General features: G+C 42.7%; 1 protein-coding gene across 6 annotated transcripts in view; it reads right to left on the bottom strand.

Moving 5' to 3' along the window:
- The window catches only part of klhl13 (kelch-like family member 13), a 73,903-nt gene extending 58,241 nt beyond the window's left edge, over positions 1-15,662 (bottom strand). For 2 of the 6 annotated variants that reach the window (XM_035410622.1, XM_035410627.1), the window contains exons 1-2: positions 15,513-15,662; positions 1,747-1,833 (exon numbers count right to left, since the gene is read on the bottom strand). In XM_035410622.1, the coding sequence (XP_035266513.1) occupies positions 1,747-1,811 (65 nt within the window). In that variant the 5' untranslated portion in view covers positions 1,812-1,833; positions 15,513-15,662. Of the gene's footprint in view, positions 1-1,746; positions 1,834-15,058; positions 15,259-15,512 lie in introns of those variants that run through there. The other 4 variants (XM_035410629.1, XM_035410623.1, XM_035410630.1 and 1 more) reach the window with 4 other exon arrangements.
- Between the last annotated feature and the right edge of the window lie 745 nt (positions 15,663-16,407).

Raw genomic sequence — 16,407 nt, 5'->3', positions numbered from 1 at the left:
ACCAATTATACCACTAAATGAAGACAATTATACCAACAACAGCCAATTATACCACCAATCACAGCTTCACAACAGCCAGCAAAACTGGGAAAAGCTCTGGTACACAGTGCTTGCTTTGTGTTTAAGGATGTGTGGGAACAGTCAACAATGATTAATATATACTGGGTGGCCCCCAGCGTCCTCAGCAAATCCTTACAGGCTCACAGTTCACACCCCTGTCACAGTTTCTGAAAGGTATCCAAACTGAAAGGTACTGTTAACCAAACTGCCTTTGTGGCCTCAGCTGAGAACGGAAAGCTTGGAGTTAAGGGATTCCGACAGACCTCCACCCCCCCGCTCTCCCCCCGGCATGCAGTGAGGGCGATAGCCAAGAGAACACGAGTTTTACCCTGTGACCTGCCCAAGAACAAAGAACCAGCAAAGCTGTACAGAGCACAGCGGTATCAGGCCACGGCCATTTTGTGCGTTCCAATAGAGCCTCTATTTTATTAGCTGTCAAATGGGAATGAGGTTGCCAAGCAGAAGGGTTTCATAACCTGTGAAGATGGGCTCCTTAAGATACTGCCCATGGCAAAAAGCTGAAAGAATAAAGTTAATCCATTTACGTTAGTTTATTTATTTACCTATATTCTAGATCAGAGCTCACAACTCAAGACTGCCTTAAGAATTTATATCTAGCTACATCGCCTCGGGCAGCGTCGTTGTCACAGCGATAATCACCATGACCAAAAAAAAGAAAAAGAAAAAATTTCTTAGAAAATGACATCGATTCATTTACTGTTCTCATTGATTAATCAGCGCACACAATGATGGGGTGTGACTGAGTGTGACTCAGTGTGGCAATACATAGGCCTTCGCAGAGGGAGGGGTTTCGATCAGCGGGTTAAGCCCCGCCTCCCGCCGACGGTCACGTCTCTGCCAGACATGCCAGCCGCGGTACAGGCCTACAAACACAGCGCACGCTCCTTACAGGAAGACAAGCGGGAGGACCGCAAAGCTGCTTACGGAACAAATACCCACAATATCGCCAGCCATCAGGATTTCAGAGAAATACAACAAAGCTTTCGACTTTCCGTCCAGCACTCAAAGCCTTCTCCTTTGGCCACAAACGTGACACATGACAGCTTGTATCCCCACCAGTTCTGCTTTTAGTCCTGTAATAATCAGAACAAAATTAACGCAAGCAGTCCCAGTTCCCCTGTGCTCAAACTGAACTTCACTTCCTTGTTTCACCCACACTCATTCAGCATTCTTTTGTTACAGCTCATACTCACTTGCTTCAAACCCCAAAGCTCACCACAGTGGCCATTCCGTGCCTTTATTGCTTTGCACAGTCCCACCAGGGGTTAGCGTTTATTTCGTTTCAACTTCAAATTTCCAGCCCTAATATTCTCCAAAGCAGGTGGAATGTCAGCCAGCTCATCTCCTTACAATATTTATTTGATACAACTCATTTCTTAAGCAGTACATTCAAGCATATCCCCAGCCTAATTTTTTCTAATACACACACTCACACCACACACTAATTAATACTACGGGTTTAAAAACTATTTTTTTCTAGAAGATATTGAGCATTCCTTTCACAGGAGAAGCACAGAGAAAGTCTGACCTCTCTGCTGTCCACAAACCATGACACTGACAGAGTATGGCATGAAACACATGTAGAAATGTCACATCGCTCGAAACGACACGGTCAAATACACACAGCGTTAACGCTACGTAAGAAGGAAAAGAGGTGGGACGTACATTGCACAGTACCTGTCGTGGAGTCCGACGGACATCATCTCCCCTCTGTGTACAGGGTGGTCCATACCCTCGCCCAAAACCACGCCTCTGAAACGCAAAGGGGAAACGCGCATTAGGCCGGACACCAGTTCCCGCTTTCATTTCAAAATGGCGGCTGTCCTCTGCAAGGATTTCAATTTCACATTATTCACAGTAACCAATTTAAATACTTTTAGCGAGCAACATTTCTAAGGCTGACATTTTCAGGAGAATAAACGTCCGGTTTTTCTTTGGATGCTTAGATTCAGATTCAGACTCAGATTCAGACCACTTTACTGATCCCAAGAAGGGCAATTCATTTGCAGCTTACCCAGTCCATACACACAGAAATGGTCCAATGAAATTACTTTATAGTTCATTTATGGCACCAAACAATGACCACCTTCACAGGGATTACCAATATGTTTTACATATATAAATATATAAACATGCTGTTAAGGCTCTGTTCTAGCGCATGGATAGGCCCCAATCGAGACTGTGCCAGGGACACCGGTGGCTGGCAGCCACACAGGGATGGGAGGGTCTCAGTCTGCCAGAATGAGTGTCTCATCGTGCACCAGCGACCCCTGCTGGTCATTCGAGTGCATGCAGATAATCTGTTGAGTGGTAAAGGAAGAGTCTGACTTGGACTAATGTCAGTTTGAGCCAAAGGTGCACACTGTGGTGTGGTAAGAAGTGGCAGCTGAAATCATGCACTTAGCGGGAACAAAGGGCATTCCAAATTGTGGATTAAAGGGGGAAAAGCTTTGAGAAATTATAAATAAGTTAACAAGGTGGTTATAAAAGCCATGGCAGCTTCGGAGTGGCAAGCCATGTACAATGATTTTGCGTTTCTTCCTGGGGCTACGCCTATCAGAGTGAACGATTTGTTCACAAAATGTGCAGTGAATTTGCTTAGCTTGCACAGCTGAGGATAGACGATGCATTGGCAAAGTAGCCTAATTAGATGACAATGCACGGACGGTGTGGAGGGCATTTATGATTACGGTTATCATATGAAGTTACGATCATCTGCTATTGCTGTGGCAGACGGTGGATATGATGACTTTATGATTATGGAAGCATTACTGAGAACGGTGTTTGTAATGATGATGCTATTGATGCTGAGAACAGTGCCACTGTTACAGCTGTGTCCGCTCAGATGAGGGTATTTTCAGATGATTGTGGTCGGACCCATTTGCTGCATGCATTTTGCAATTTCTGTGTTTCAGCTTGGTCCGGAGTACAAGATGAAGTCAGAATAAATGCCTTTTTAGGCTAAAGGAACTAACAAATAGTGTCTAATTCTGCCCTAATCCAACGTAACTGTAGTCTCATTCAAAAGCAGAATATAGTTTTTCCAGAACAAAGAATGAGGATTTGCCATTAAATCAAAGCATCGCTTCCAACACTGTAAAACTGCAAACAATGAACCAGTGTAGCACATGGGAAACAACACTTTTAACAAAACAATGAGACATCTATTTGCCTGATAAACTCTAAAATTAATCTGTTCCATGCTTCAGTTAACCGGAATTAAAATTTGACAAAGCATTTTGGATCAACAATGTGAAACTCCAAATGGATTTGCTTTAATCAAAGAAGATGAATAGAACACTGCACTCATTGTTTTCAAATATTAATATTGTTGGGTATGCTGATCAATTTCTATTGACATTTTTAATCCTTCAGCAGACATTGTTTCGTGTTTTTGTTAATAGGAATGAGAGTGTTGATGAAGTGCCTTAAGGGTTTGTGCTTTTCTGATTATGTTGTGCAGCCAAACATGAGGTCGTTTCTTAATTTAGGCTCCCTTGACAATGACTGAATATGATGCAATTATACCTCGCCACTTCAGCAGTGAAGAGCCATGGCATTATACTATTCATTTTAGGTATTTCCTTGCATGCAGACAGTAAAGACGAATAAACTCCACACAACTACTTAATCCCATCTTTCAACAGGAATACATAACAGTGGTGAACAAAAACTGAGAAACTAGACAAAAAGCCCATATTTAAATGAACCATAGTTATTTGTACGTTCTGACTGTAGTTAACAGGCTACACCGTAAACTTACATTGTAATACAGAAAGACACAGGACCACAGCCCTGGCCAATTTAGTCCTGCATAGAGTAAGCCTCTCATCTCCTATCTTATTTTCTTATCTAACGGCTGCAATATCTTTTACCATTCATCAGGGTGTGTTGTGTATTTGAATTGTATTTCCCTGTGACTTCTTGTTACTGTAAACAGTTGCTTTCTAAGAATTTTATGTCCAAAGCAAATTTCCCCATGAGAGGCAATAAGGTATCTTGTCACGAGGAATATAAAAGGTAAAGGTGGACTTAGAGAAATGCTGTTCTACATTAAGAAGTGAAAAAAAACTGACATTGTTCATGAGGCCCTTTCCAATCCGAAATTACACTGAGCATGTGCAATGGCAGGTATGCTAGCTACAGACTTGTTGTAGAAATGACCATAAAGGGAAGAAGCTGTTGGGCCTGAGCGTTCTCATTCAGTATTTACAGGGTACAAACCTCGCTGTACTACAGGAGGGCTAGCACTGCCTGGGGGAGAAATTCATCTTAACAATGACATCTGCTTGCCTATAACAATGCAGGTGTGTCCCCAATTGCACCCTCATTGGCTATAGCATTCTTCAAAAAGCTAACCTTGTGGTTAAAAAAATACCACTTACAGCCTCCTTGCCTCATATGCCTTAACATTATAAAAATTATTTTAGGAAATCATTTACTCACGGTTCTTCGAAACCTATATTAACTTTTCAATTACATTGTTCAGGGAATGACAGACGCACAGGGGTAATTGCGTGACAAACTGCCGGAGGCAGGTGTACGCTAAACAATCTCCACTTGGCTCATTCATTGCAACCTGCCAGATTTCCTTGACAAAATCTCAATATATACCACAATATATTTATGCGGTCCCTCAGCAGAGGAACTACTGTCCAATTTTCATCACGCTGTCAGAAAAATTGTCTTTCGGAAAACGTCCGGTAGCCACAGTTTAAATTCACAGAGCACGCAGCAGTGAGGCAAGTCGCCTTAAAAACCCTGCTTTCCCCTGATCTGTACTTCATGCGCTATAAACCTCGTACAAGCTTTCTTCTGCAACAGAATACAAGAACACAAAGACATGGAACTGAGCCCAAATGAACCAACATAACTGCAGCATTCTCTCTCCTAGAACGTACACAAACCCTCAAACGTGACCAGTATTTCAGAATAGGTAATGCTTATACTTTGAGGCTGTGACAGCTCAAAAGGGAATGCAAAGCCTAGCTGGTGAGCGCCAGTAAAGTGGGAAAAATGGTTAAAGCTTTATTAAAAGTTTAAGTAAGTCCGGGTCAATTCAACACACTTTTGGACTGCATCATCACAGATTTTAAAGAGATTTGAGACATGCGTATTTGGCCTTATAAGAAACCCCTGGAACCAAAATTTAATCGAAACTCCATGACTTTAACTTGCCATATCTACATTACCATAGGTCATGAATAAATGGTTCTTATATCATTTTATTGTACTATGTTCTCCTCAAAATCAAAGGTAACCGAGTTAACAGTGATTTAAATATTGAAAGTTTCTGCGAAAAAACCTGTTTTTCAAAATGTATTACATTTTTTCTAAAGGCTATAATGTTATCACCACCTCAAGACAAATTTGAAAAGTCTCTGATCCCAAGCTGATTAGAAATGTGTGATGGCAATGGTGATGATTATGAAGATTATTGCGGTGGTGGTGGTGGCCATGACAATGACTATGGTGATGCTGATGATAATGATGATAAATGACCGTAATGATGAAACGGCAATGATAGGGGGCTGGAAGGAGTGCAGAGAGCATGGAATTCCACCTCCTCAGGAGGAGATCGGGAAAAACAAACAGCTTAGCAGCTTCAAACAGCTTTAGCCCTGTTCTCCATACCTGGCTACAGGAGCAGAGACAGAAGGCCTGCCAGGAAGATCAAATCTCAATGCACTCGTTTGCAGGTCAAATCCAGTGCTGCCCGGTACTTTTCCAACTACGCCAATCAGACGACCGATTTGAATTTACAGTTTGGCCAAGCAGGACACATTTCCCTCACCGCTCCAGAAAAATAGAAAAGCTGACCTCACCACCAGAGAGTACGTCTCAAAAAGTCCAGCAAAAGCAGCCATTAGCAAATCTCTGAGCCATACTCTTCATGCTCCTAACCTTGTGGTATGGTAACCTGACCAGGTTGACACTCAAACTTACCAATTCAACAGTAGGAAAGTAGGCTGCGTTTCCAACAGCATGCCGAAAATAAGCAACGAAAATGCAAATGTGAATGACCACATGATCCAGGACACCTAACCATCCTTTGTCACACTGTTTTTTTTTTGAGATGGCCTTCAATCTGTGGAATGCAGAGGCCATATGGCACTTCTATTTTTATTCCGTGTTCTTAATTTGTCGGTTGCCTCTCTGCCATCTGTCTATTCCTGGGCCCGGTGTTTTGAAGCGATGACTCGACTGGAAATCAGCTGGAGTATAATTGCAGCCAAGCCTTTGAAAGGTTTAAGGAAAGGTTTGCGGTCCACTGAACCTTCAAGGTACATTTCAGGACTCGGGCGGCTAAAGCCATGCTGGGCAGAGAAGGTGGGAGGGTCTAAAAGCCAACGTTCGTTCAGTGTCATTCAGGAAGGCCTCACAGGAGCAGTCATCTCTTCTTTAGGGAGTAACTGAGGCATCGTTGATGGCCCGCACCGCAGCCATCAACAGCTCTCCGGGGCTGGACCACCGAGGGTGTAAGCAGCTGGGCATCTCAAGCATGATAACCATCAACCCCAAAACGAGGTGCAGCTGTGCTACTCCAGAGCTACTCCAGAGCTACTCCTAGAGAATGGTGCGGTCGTGATGAGCAGAAACCTGCCAACAGTCAGCCATGTTTCAATTGATGTTACTTTGTCCGTATTGTGAATTTTTCACCAATGTGCCACGGCAAAGCTCTCATCCCTTCAGTATGTGCAAAAGGTTTACAAGTTGAACCAGGGTTCTCGATTTAACAGTTTCTGAGATTGTCATGGCGTTGTGCCACATTTCCAATGCTCTTCCAAGACTTTCAATGAGCAAAATATTTTCGAAGGCCGTCAGAACCAACACACTTCCCATTGAGGACAATGGGTCCACCAACGTTAGACCTGAAAGAATAACTGCCCAGAAACAACATAGTCCTGCAGTCTTTTCAAATTGAATCTGCAGAAGCTCAATCACAATTAGAAAGCCATTAACCTACACAGATAGAGTATAGGCCCTTTGTGATTACTGAGCTGACCCACTCATTCTTAATGATGTTCCAAACAGTTGATTTTGGTAAGCCTAAGGTTCGTCCTATGTCCCTGACTGTTTTTTTTTTTTCATATTTCTCAGCCTCATAAAGGCTTTCTTGACTTTCACTGGTACAACTCTGTTCCTTCTGCTGACAAATGGCAATAACAGACTCCAAAAGGCGATAAAATCCTAGAATCAAGACTAGGTACTGAAAGCTCTCTTATACTTGCACTGAAGAAGCTACCTGACTAATCAGAAACACCAGTGAAGCCATTTGTCCCAAGCGTTATGGCGCCCTGAAATAGGGGGTTATGTATAAAAGGTGTAATTTCTACATGGTGAAACCAAAACGTATAAAAATACCCTTTAATAAAAGCTGAGAATGTGTACTTCAACTACATGTGAATTGTAGTGTGTGTAATCGTGTGTGTGTCTGTGTGTAATCAAACTTTAAAGCCAATAAAGTGGCTGCTTCGTGCTAAACAGAAAATCTTTGTCCTCATGTGACTGCAATGAAGTCACAATCAATGTGAAATCCCAAAGGGCAAACCAGAATCCTCCAACACTGACCAGGATTGTTACTCAAAGGCACCAGTGGAATGAAATGGCTCAGCGTTTATTTTTTGCTCATTACATCATGGTGGTGTGAGCATGTGTCTATAACAAGCTGTGGTGCTATGCTCCAAAATTACTTCCCAAAATTTAATGGAGCTTTTCACAGCTTACTGGTATGGCAGTGAAGCTTGTACTTCCATCACATAAGACCCAGATATGCTCTTGGCCCTTGGCAAATGCTCTGCTTCATGATCCTTTCCCCCCCCCCCCCCCCCCAACTAATTTATTTTTCCCCCTCGTAGTTTGCAGTTCCAAGCCAACTTGGCAGTTATTGAGAAAAACAGTCATGATTTAGAGTGCCTTAAACAGAAGCGAGATTAGGCTGCAGTAGCTGAGCTCTAAGTTCGACACACTCACACGGTTCCCCAGTTATGACTGTCCCTTTCAGCGATGGATCCAAACACCTGGGTTGCATTCAGATACACTCGAACGAATTCCCTTTCCTTGCTTCCATCGTTCGAGTGAGCTATTTTGCGATGAGATTTGCGATGTGCAACAAGTGAACTCAACAGGTGTTCTGCAATGGAGGATACACAGGGAAAGTACCAAAACGGAACTGAATGTCTCTCACAACCTATACAAGGAAGAGCTACCCCATAGCAACCTCTGCTCAGTATAGCAGCGCACTGACGCCAGTCTCTCTTTTTCGCGCGGAGCATTGCATTGTGGGATTGTACACCCTTGGTGGGAGGGGGGGAAAACAAGGGAGTGAAGGAACGTGATTGCTCCCACCCCTTTCATAAATAAGAACCAAACGCCACACGGTGTGAGCATTCATATTTCACCGGGCATTTTTGGGGTCGCCCTCTTGAAGGAAAGGAACGTCAGGAAGAAAACATAAAACTCATATCCAAACGCTCCCTGGGCTCCAGCAGTGGTGCAGGCCTGAGCAGCTGTGCTACTCCTCACAAAGTCCACACTAAGTCTGCTGTTTCACTGAGAGCACTGCCACGCGCTACAACCTGAAGTAAGAGAGACACCTGTGTCGTTGTGGTTGTGCATTTTAAAATGTACATTTAAAATATGGTAAACTTCCAGCAGTACAAAAAAATAAAAATAAATAAAAATTCTGAGTATTGTCAAAATCTACCGGCTCAGTAGAATACAGCCCCGCCATTTCTTTGGTTTGTTGTTGTGTGTATTTAATTTTCAAGGAAGGAAAGCCGCACAACTTATCGCTCGAAATTCAAAACCTTTCAGACAGAAATCGAAATGGGGCCGAATCACCTTGGCTGTAAAGAGCCAAAGACTAATTTTTCCGGTTGGGATTTATGTGCCAGATCGTGACGTAGGCCACGACGGCGGCAGCGCTTCCCACGTCTGAATGACGGCAGCAAATCAGGAGCGCGCAGGGCTCCCTGGCCGCGGCTCCGCAGAGGGTCTCGGGGCCCAAGCACAGAGCTCGGCATACCCCCGTGACAGGTTTACAGCCCGGATCCTGACACACAAAGTTATTTAAAAGCATGCTGTCAGCCCATAGAGGGGGTGTTGGGGGGGGGGGGCAGGAGGGGGGGGGATGGCCCTGCGAGGATCTACTCAGCGCAGGCACAAACAAACATGTTCGGAAAAAGAACAGACAGACACGCAGACGGCACATGGCAAAACGAACGTTCTAATTTTAGGCCCTTATCGGGCAGCTCTGCATCATTTTATAAAGTAAGCTGTCAAACCCTCTATGAAGTTTGAGCTCCTGTTCTCACTCGGGAAGATGACTTGTAAGGGGCTTCTTGAAAAGCTGAGAAGAAGCCGCATGACCTCATTCCCGTACACCAGGAATGAGTTGCGTTTTATTTTGAGGGTACAAGAGTTTGCTGTTTTTCTCTTTGCCAGTTTCCTTTGATTGGTGTAGATGCCCCGAGTGACACGTCTCCGCCAGATGTGAGCATTGCAACAAAAAACAAAAAAAGAGAGAGATAGAGGTTCACCGTAGCTAAGCAACAAGAAAATCAATTCTGCAAATATCTAGCCAGATAATGACCCTTTATTGTGGTCGTCACGGGTTACAATTTATTAATTATTTTTAAATATGCATGGACGGCAAATCTAATGTCGAAATTAAGCATGAGGTTACAGCTCAAATGCAACACACAGGGTAATTAATCTAGGGCCACTCCAGCAAATTCCCAGGGCAGCGCCTGACCCACCGTAGCTTATCCGAACACTTTCAGAAATTGGGAGCAGTTGCACATCAATTCATTTTTTCTGCTGATTGATTAGTCTTCTGTTAACCTCCCAACAGATCATTGCATTGCCCCTGCAGGGTTCAGAAATGCAACTGGTATGCAACTAAAATGGCCTGCAGTTTCCCCACATTGCATTGTGAAATCATATTTATGGTATTGTAAAAGCGAAATGTTCTTCCACCATTTGGACCATTGGACATTTCAGACAGCAACTGAACGCAATTCACTTTAACATCAGACAATAAAATTTCAAATTCAGAGAACTGTACTGTGGCACTCGGCCAAGATTCATACCAAGATGACCCATTGTCAGAAATGTGGAAAATATTTAAACAGAGGTCTGACCTCATATCCATAAATACTGCCATTTCATTCCATTTCTACCCTTGTAACTAAGGCATTGAAATCAAATGCAGAAATCAAAATGGAAAACGTTTGCTTCAGAATCTGTCTGTAAATCCCCCTCCGAGAGAGAGGGCCCATAAATCAACCGCATCCAATTCCTTCAGGCTTCACACCGCAATCGAGGCTCCATCCTGATCCGAACACAAACAAATGAGCCCTCGCATCCTATTGGTGCATAAGTGCAAATCCTCTGAAAACCATTTTGGGGCCGAAAACAAATCAAAATTCAGTAAGAGGGAAGTAAACCGGCTTCACGACACAATCTACACCACGGCCCAGGGAAGGAGGGAACCAGGCAGAGATGAGGGATGAACGATCAACAGGCCTTTGACAGAGTCGGGCGCTTTTCCGGACGAACGTCTGCTGGCGACGCAGCTGAACCATAATCTCTGAGTCTGGGCAGGGAAACGTGCGGCTGAAAGGGGAGTTGGGGACCATGGACGAGACGAACGGTGCGGTCCGGACAGCGACCGACTCTCAGACTATCGAGCCATACGCCATTTCCCAGCGCGGGAGGAGGTTCGATGCCCGCCGTGGCGATTTCGTGGCGATTTCTCAGCCGTGACCCCCTCTCCACCCGTTACCCTCTGCGCATTTCTAGCAGCCTGAATAAAGTAAAAGCAGAGGAAATATGCACAAAATGTTCTGCTCTCGGTTTTTTTTTTACAGCAGGGAGAATGATGGGAGATAATGGGTGTCATGCACATGCTACATTCCTAAAATAAATATAGATAATAATAATGTCAAGTCCCTGGCCCTGTTAGTGACACCATTACATTACACAAGCCATCCTTTAAAAAGTAAACAATGTGGGATAAGGAGTTCCCGGTACACCCATCCAGTCCTCCATCTAGAGCTTTCTGTGCATTACCTGACAGGAAAACAGGCGCCCAAAAAGAAGGAGGGGGGTGTTGCAATTCATCATAATTTTGTTCAAGTCGCATGACAAAAGACAGTGATGCAAAACAGATTTAATTAGCTAAGAGAGTTGTTTGAGAAAAGTCATTTGTGCTGGTACAGGGAAAAGAGACCTGATTGTAGTGTTTTGCTTAGCAGTATGTAGTAGCCATACAGATTCTTAGACACTTCAGAATTATGTTGGTTAAATAATGAATCTGTGAATATTCAGCAGATTGAATTTTTACAATACAAATAAATCAACGTGAAACTACCACTTACTACTACTTGCTATTAAAACTACATGTAGCTAAGTGTAAGTGTTACATTTTCGTTACAGGAAGGATTTTACCAGTCTTTTTAATACGCATTGCAAGCAAAGGGACGTTTGATCATTGAGATGTACTTTACTTTAACATAATTACAGGATGATGGGATTTCACTGAAAAGTAGGCTACTACTTTTTTTTTTTTTTTTTACTAAGATGTACTGAATGCCATTTAACTGCAGTGTGTCACAGCATGTCATATGCCGTTAATGGGATGGAGTCATTCTCATGGGAGAGATATTATCCCACACGACCGGCTTTCAGCCTTATTCTGTAACTGTACCCGGTGCAGCCCCAGGCCTTAAATGAGATGTCTCTGTACAAAAATCTCACTTCTCAGCGGTATCATTTATGATAATATCATATATCGCATAATTACTTTGATCCAAAGCTCCCCCTATAACCCTCTGAAATACCTCTGGGGTAATTGGTACTGATTGCACACCTCTGTCCTACACCATATTGAAGCCTGTGTAGACATACGAAAATCTAAAAGTGAAAAGCCACAGCGGGGAATTTTAAAGCAAAGGAGCTGACGATGGACTGTGACAAACGGGCTGTTCTGCTGTGCCTGGTACAGATTGGTACCACGCCTTCGGCCAGTGGGCCAGTAGACAGCTCTACCATCACAGACAAGACCTTATTCTCCCTCCTAACAGCTCCCTTTCAGTGCACAAAATGGGAGACTTTGGTGACACGTTCAAGATCCACCATCATCACAAACCTTGGTTTCTTTCTTTGTTCAATGAGCTCATAGCAAGGGTTCATCAGCAAGGGACAGTCAGCGAAACAGAGTACACCAGCTAGGCTGATTCTGCCAGGCTAAGTAAGATTCAGCCAAGCCGAATTAGCATGTTTCTAATGGACATGCAAATGACTTCCTGTAATTCTTTTATTTCAATATCTCCATTTCATGGATAAGCGATTAAGCTCTGTTGTCAGCGTATTACCTTCTTGTAAAAGAATAAGAACAATAGCAGGGATTGTAAATGGAAAAAACTAATCTCTTCTTCCGCAGTGCCACATGAACCATTCTCCAAAAACACATTACCCTGTGGCCGCGTAAAAAAAAAAAAAAAGCAATCCCTGGTGAGGACGGCAAATTTGTCACATCAGTACGGGGCAGGTCTGCGACACCGACCGAAATTTCCCCTGAAGATTTGTTTCTTGGTCAGACAGCAGAAAGCCTCCGTGTCAATCAATAGCGCCACGGTTGACAGAACGCGTCAGGAAGGAAGCTGACGGATGAACTGCCACCATCAGCTGTTCATTCTGAGGCCCGGGTCAGGCTGTCAACAAAAAAAACCAATCCTGGAAACATTGCCAGTTCTGTCGCACCACAAATCAGAGCTGTTACATGGTAGAATGTAAGCTTGTACCATTACTGTTTTGGTCAAAACTTTATTTTCCTTTTTTGGGTTGTTATTGTTTTTTAGAGCTTAATATTATTGTACATTAACCAAGGTATTTCAAATGCAAGGGGCCAACTAATATCAATCTATGTAACATTAGCGACCAGCAACAACGTCTTTACTCAGATACTTCATAATGCACATTCACTGGCTTCAACTGGCATCAAGATTACCCAAATGTTGCAATATCATTCACTACAGTAATGAAAGGATGAATCAGGGGATTTAGATCTATCCTCTACCACACACAATAATTCAAACATAAAAACTGGCTCCCGGTCATCACAAAAGATTACTGGCTCCTCAATGAATATTATGGTTTATGCAATGAACATTACATTTCAGATCAGTGACTAAACTAGCCAGGACAGATAAATGTTAATGCCTTACTAGCAGACATAAATTCAGTTATTTATCAGTTAGACTGCTAGCTCGCACACAGTGCTAGGCTCATAGCCAGGTTGTTAGTGCTCTTACCTGTGTGATGCTTGTGCTCGTGTGATGCTTGTCAGCAACAACTAGATAGTTTTGACAATTCTGATATTCTTACAAATGCAGCACATATGGAAAAGTGGTTAGGCTGAGCCAGCACATTCAATAGCTGTAGTGTTAGATGTGTATGTTTCTGAGCTAGCCAAGATGGAGACTAGAGGTTAGGACTCCATCAGTAACCCTAGTAGTTTCAATTCATTCCAACCGCATTTAAATGTAATGTGTCGGTCACTGCATCATTTAGTCATCCAGCCTATTGACTATGAAATTTTAGGGGTCCTAGCTTTCTAGCGTGGCTCAAGACATAAACATCCATACCTATGGCAGCTATGCTTGGATAGCTCATGCATGACTGACACTATTTCAGATGCCTGTCTGTGAAACTACTTTAGGTACCTCCTAAAAGCATTTTGGGTTTGCTAGCGTGACAGGGTAACTATTCAATGGTATTTCTCCCTCACGTGCCCCACCTCCACGGATATGTGGTAGCACTGTCTTTGGCTACGGTCTTTCAATCGAAAATGTTCAGAACTGACGCAACTAACACCGAAGAGCGCGAGAGATAATACAAAAGGCTATCTTGATGGAAGGCCCTCGGGAACATTCCGAAACAAAAAAAGACGCGCCTAATCTGTTCCTCTGGGAAGCAGCAAGTTCGCAAGACTATGCTGAACACTGACAGTGTCAGCGTGAAACTGAGCAGGTCAAGGCAAAAACCCACGATCATTCAGACACCAAAGGGAGTGGACCTATGAAGAGAATCACAGACCCACTGCACTTACAAGTCATGAATATATGCATCTTAAAATGTCTCTTTGGATGAATTATACCACACATTTCTAAATGACATGCTCAACTGGAGATATGGCAGGGACGCATCAGTCCCGAATACAAGAAAGAAAAACTGTTCTATTGCAAAAATCTATAGGACGTTATTAGCTTGTGCTAATAAAAAAAACAGCCACACGAGAAAATAAACTGATGATCCAATAAAACCGAACGGAAAGTAAAATGTGAGAACCTTTAAAGACCAATTTCAAAAGTAAGTGTAATACCCCGAATAACGTGTAGTCAAAAAGCAATGGGCTGTGCCAGGATGTCCACGGTCATTTGTTTGATTTTGCGTACAAACGATGCTTTAATTATGCAGATTAAAATAAATCAGTGGTAGCACTGCAAACATTATTTGTATTTTCAACCATACACCTGTCACACCCACTATCTGCATTGGGAGTGGGTGCACAATACCAGGCAGATAGCAGCAGAGGAAGTACGGCAAGGATTTCAAGACTACCGTAGAGATGTTACTGCCCACAGATTGAAAAAACACGGGGAAGCCTGATACCAAATCACACGGGCATCTTTTAATGTTAAGGTAGAAAGACCGTGAAAAACATCCTAATGTCAATGCCTGTTCGAGCTTAATTTTTATTAACCTACTTACTTAGCATTAGAGCCAAATCACAAAATCGCCACATGATATCCTGCCATCGTTGTGCTTGTGTTTTCAGGCACAAATAATTTTATTAGCCTACGCCACGATAATGTCCATACCAAAACTACATTTGAGTGTAAAATAAGGGTTAAATTGTTCTCAGTGTGTCAAATGAAATTCAGGACCTTGAATACGTGCACTTCATTACCGTTCGAATCAATTCAATGCTTCCATCCATCGAACACTCATTCAGCCGTGAATGAAACGAGCTCAGCTGGCGCAACGCGCTGCAACTTCCTAAAAAAGTTAACCTTACACAAATATAACCAATAAATTCCAACGGTGGTGCAAGCCACCTCGCATTACTTGCTCGTTTCGTTTAAGTGTTAGACTTAAAAAGAGATTTCCTAGGCTGACCTTTTACCTTTCTGACACATTTCAATAAAACTACATGCGACAGCTTGCCAGAACAGCATGTCAAATGGTATCAACTTCGCCGGGGGGAACCGTTTTGTTGAAACGACAACATATAGCCAGCGAGGTAGATAGAGTATACATTCCTTACGCTGTTCTCTTAGTTCAGTCTTAGTGTATGTTGTGTATATACGTCTTTCATTGTATTTTGGGCGGCACAAATATCACTTTAAATGCCAGATTCCTACCTGCCACTGTCGGAGTTGCTGTTGTTTTCCTCCCTTAAGTCTCCACTATTCCTGTCTGAAACCGCAGTTAAGACCCGCCTCCGACACCCATTTATATTGGTTGTATGGAAAAGGAATCTCCGGCAACAGCGCTGTTCAATGGTGATATCCCACGACAATCAACGGAACAGCCAGGATTTCCGTTTCAGATCGACACTGAATGCGCATGTTTGGAATATGAGCGCTACAGTTGCAAGATAGTCATCCAACTATTGTGTTGCCTCAATGTTTGAGCAACATAAAATTCCTGGTCTGTTACACGACTCTTTTTTTTTATAACTGCATGTTCCACTTTTTCATCGGTATATAGGCTGCTGTCAATCCATACATTAATTTTCATCTATTTCACTTTGCATTCTGTATATAGGGACATTTTTTATTTGTCAATCTGAGTACAATTCTGCCGTCGAATGAGTGGTTTGTAGTTCTGTCTCAAAAGGAGTTCAGTCGAAGGAATCACAATCAATCTAATCACAAGGGGGTAGACTTGCACATAGAGCCATGTTGGGCACTGAAAATATATTGTTTTTATTAGTTTATATTTATTTACATTTTTTGCTGTATTATTTGTAAACAGTAAGCATGAATCACAGAGTTCATGTCTACTGTAGATTAAATATTAAATTATTCATTATTACTCATTTGTATATAATATCACTTGGTTCAGTTTTATAAAAAATTAGATACCCACACACTGCCAACGAAAATATTTGTTATATAATTGAGTTCTTGATTCACGTGTTATTTAAGTGGAAACACTGTTGATTTGTGACACTAACTGATTAGCTGTTTGGTCAGTATGGTGTTTTTGAATAGACAGAATCTTCAAAAAAGCATTCAAAACCAAAGGCGATTT

The sequence above is a fragment of the Anguilla anguilla genome, chromosome 3 (genome assembly GCF_013347855.1).
Source record: "Anguilla anguilla isolate fAngAng1 chromosome 3, fAngAng1.pri, whole genome shotgun sequence".
NCBI classification, from domain to species: domain Eukaryota; kingdom Metazoa; phylum Chordata; class Actinopteri; order Anguilliformes; family Anguillidae; genus Anguilla; species Anguilla anguilla.
Note: the sequence above shows the minus strand (reverse complement) of the source record. Positions and strands in the feature narration are given on the sequence as shown.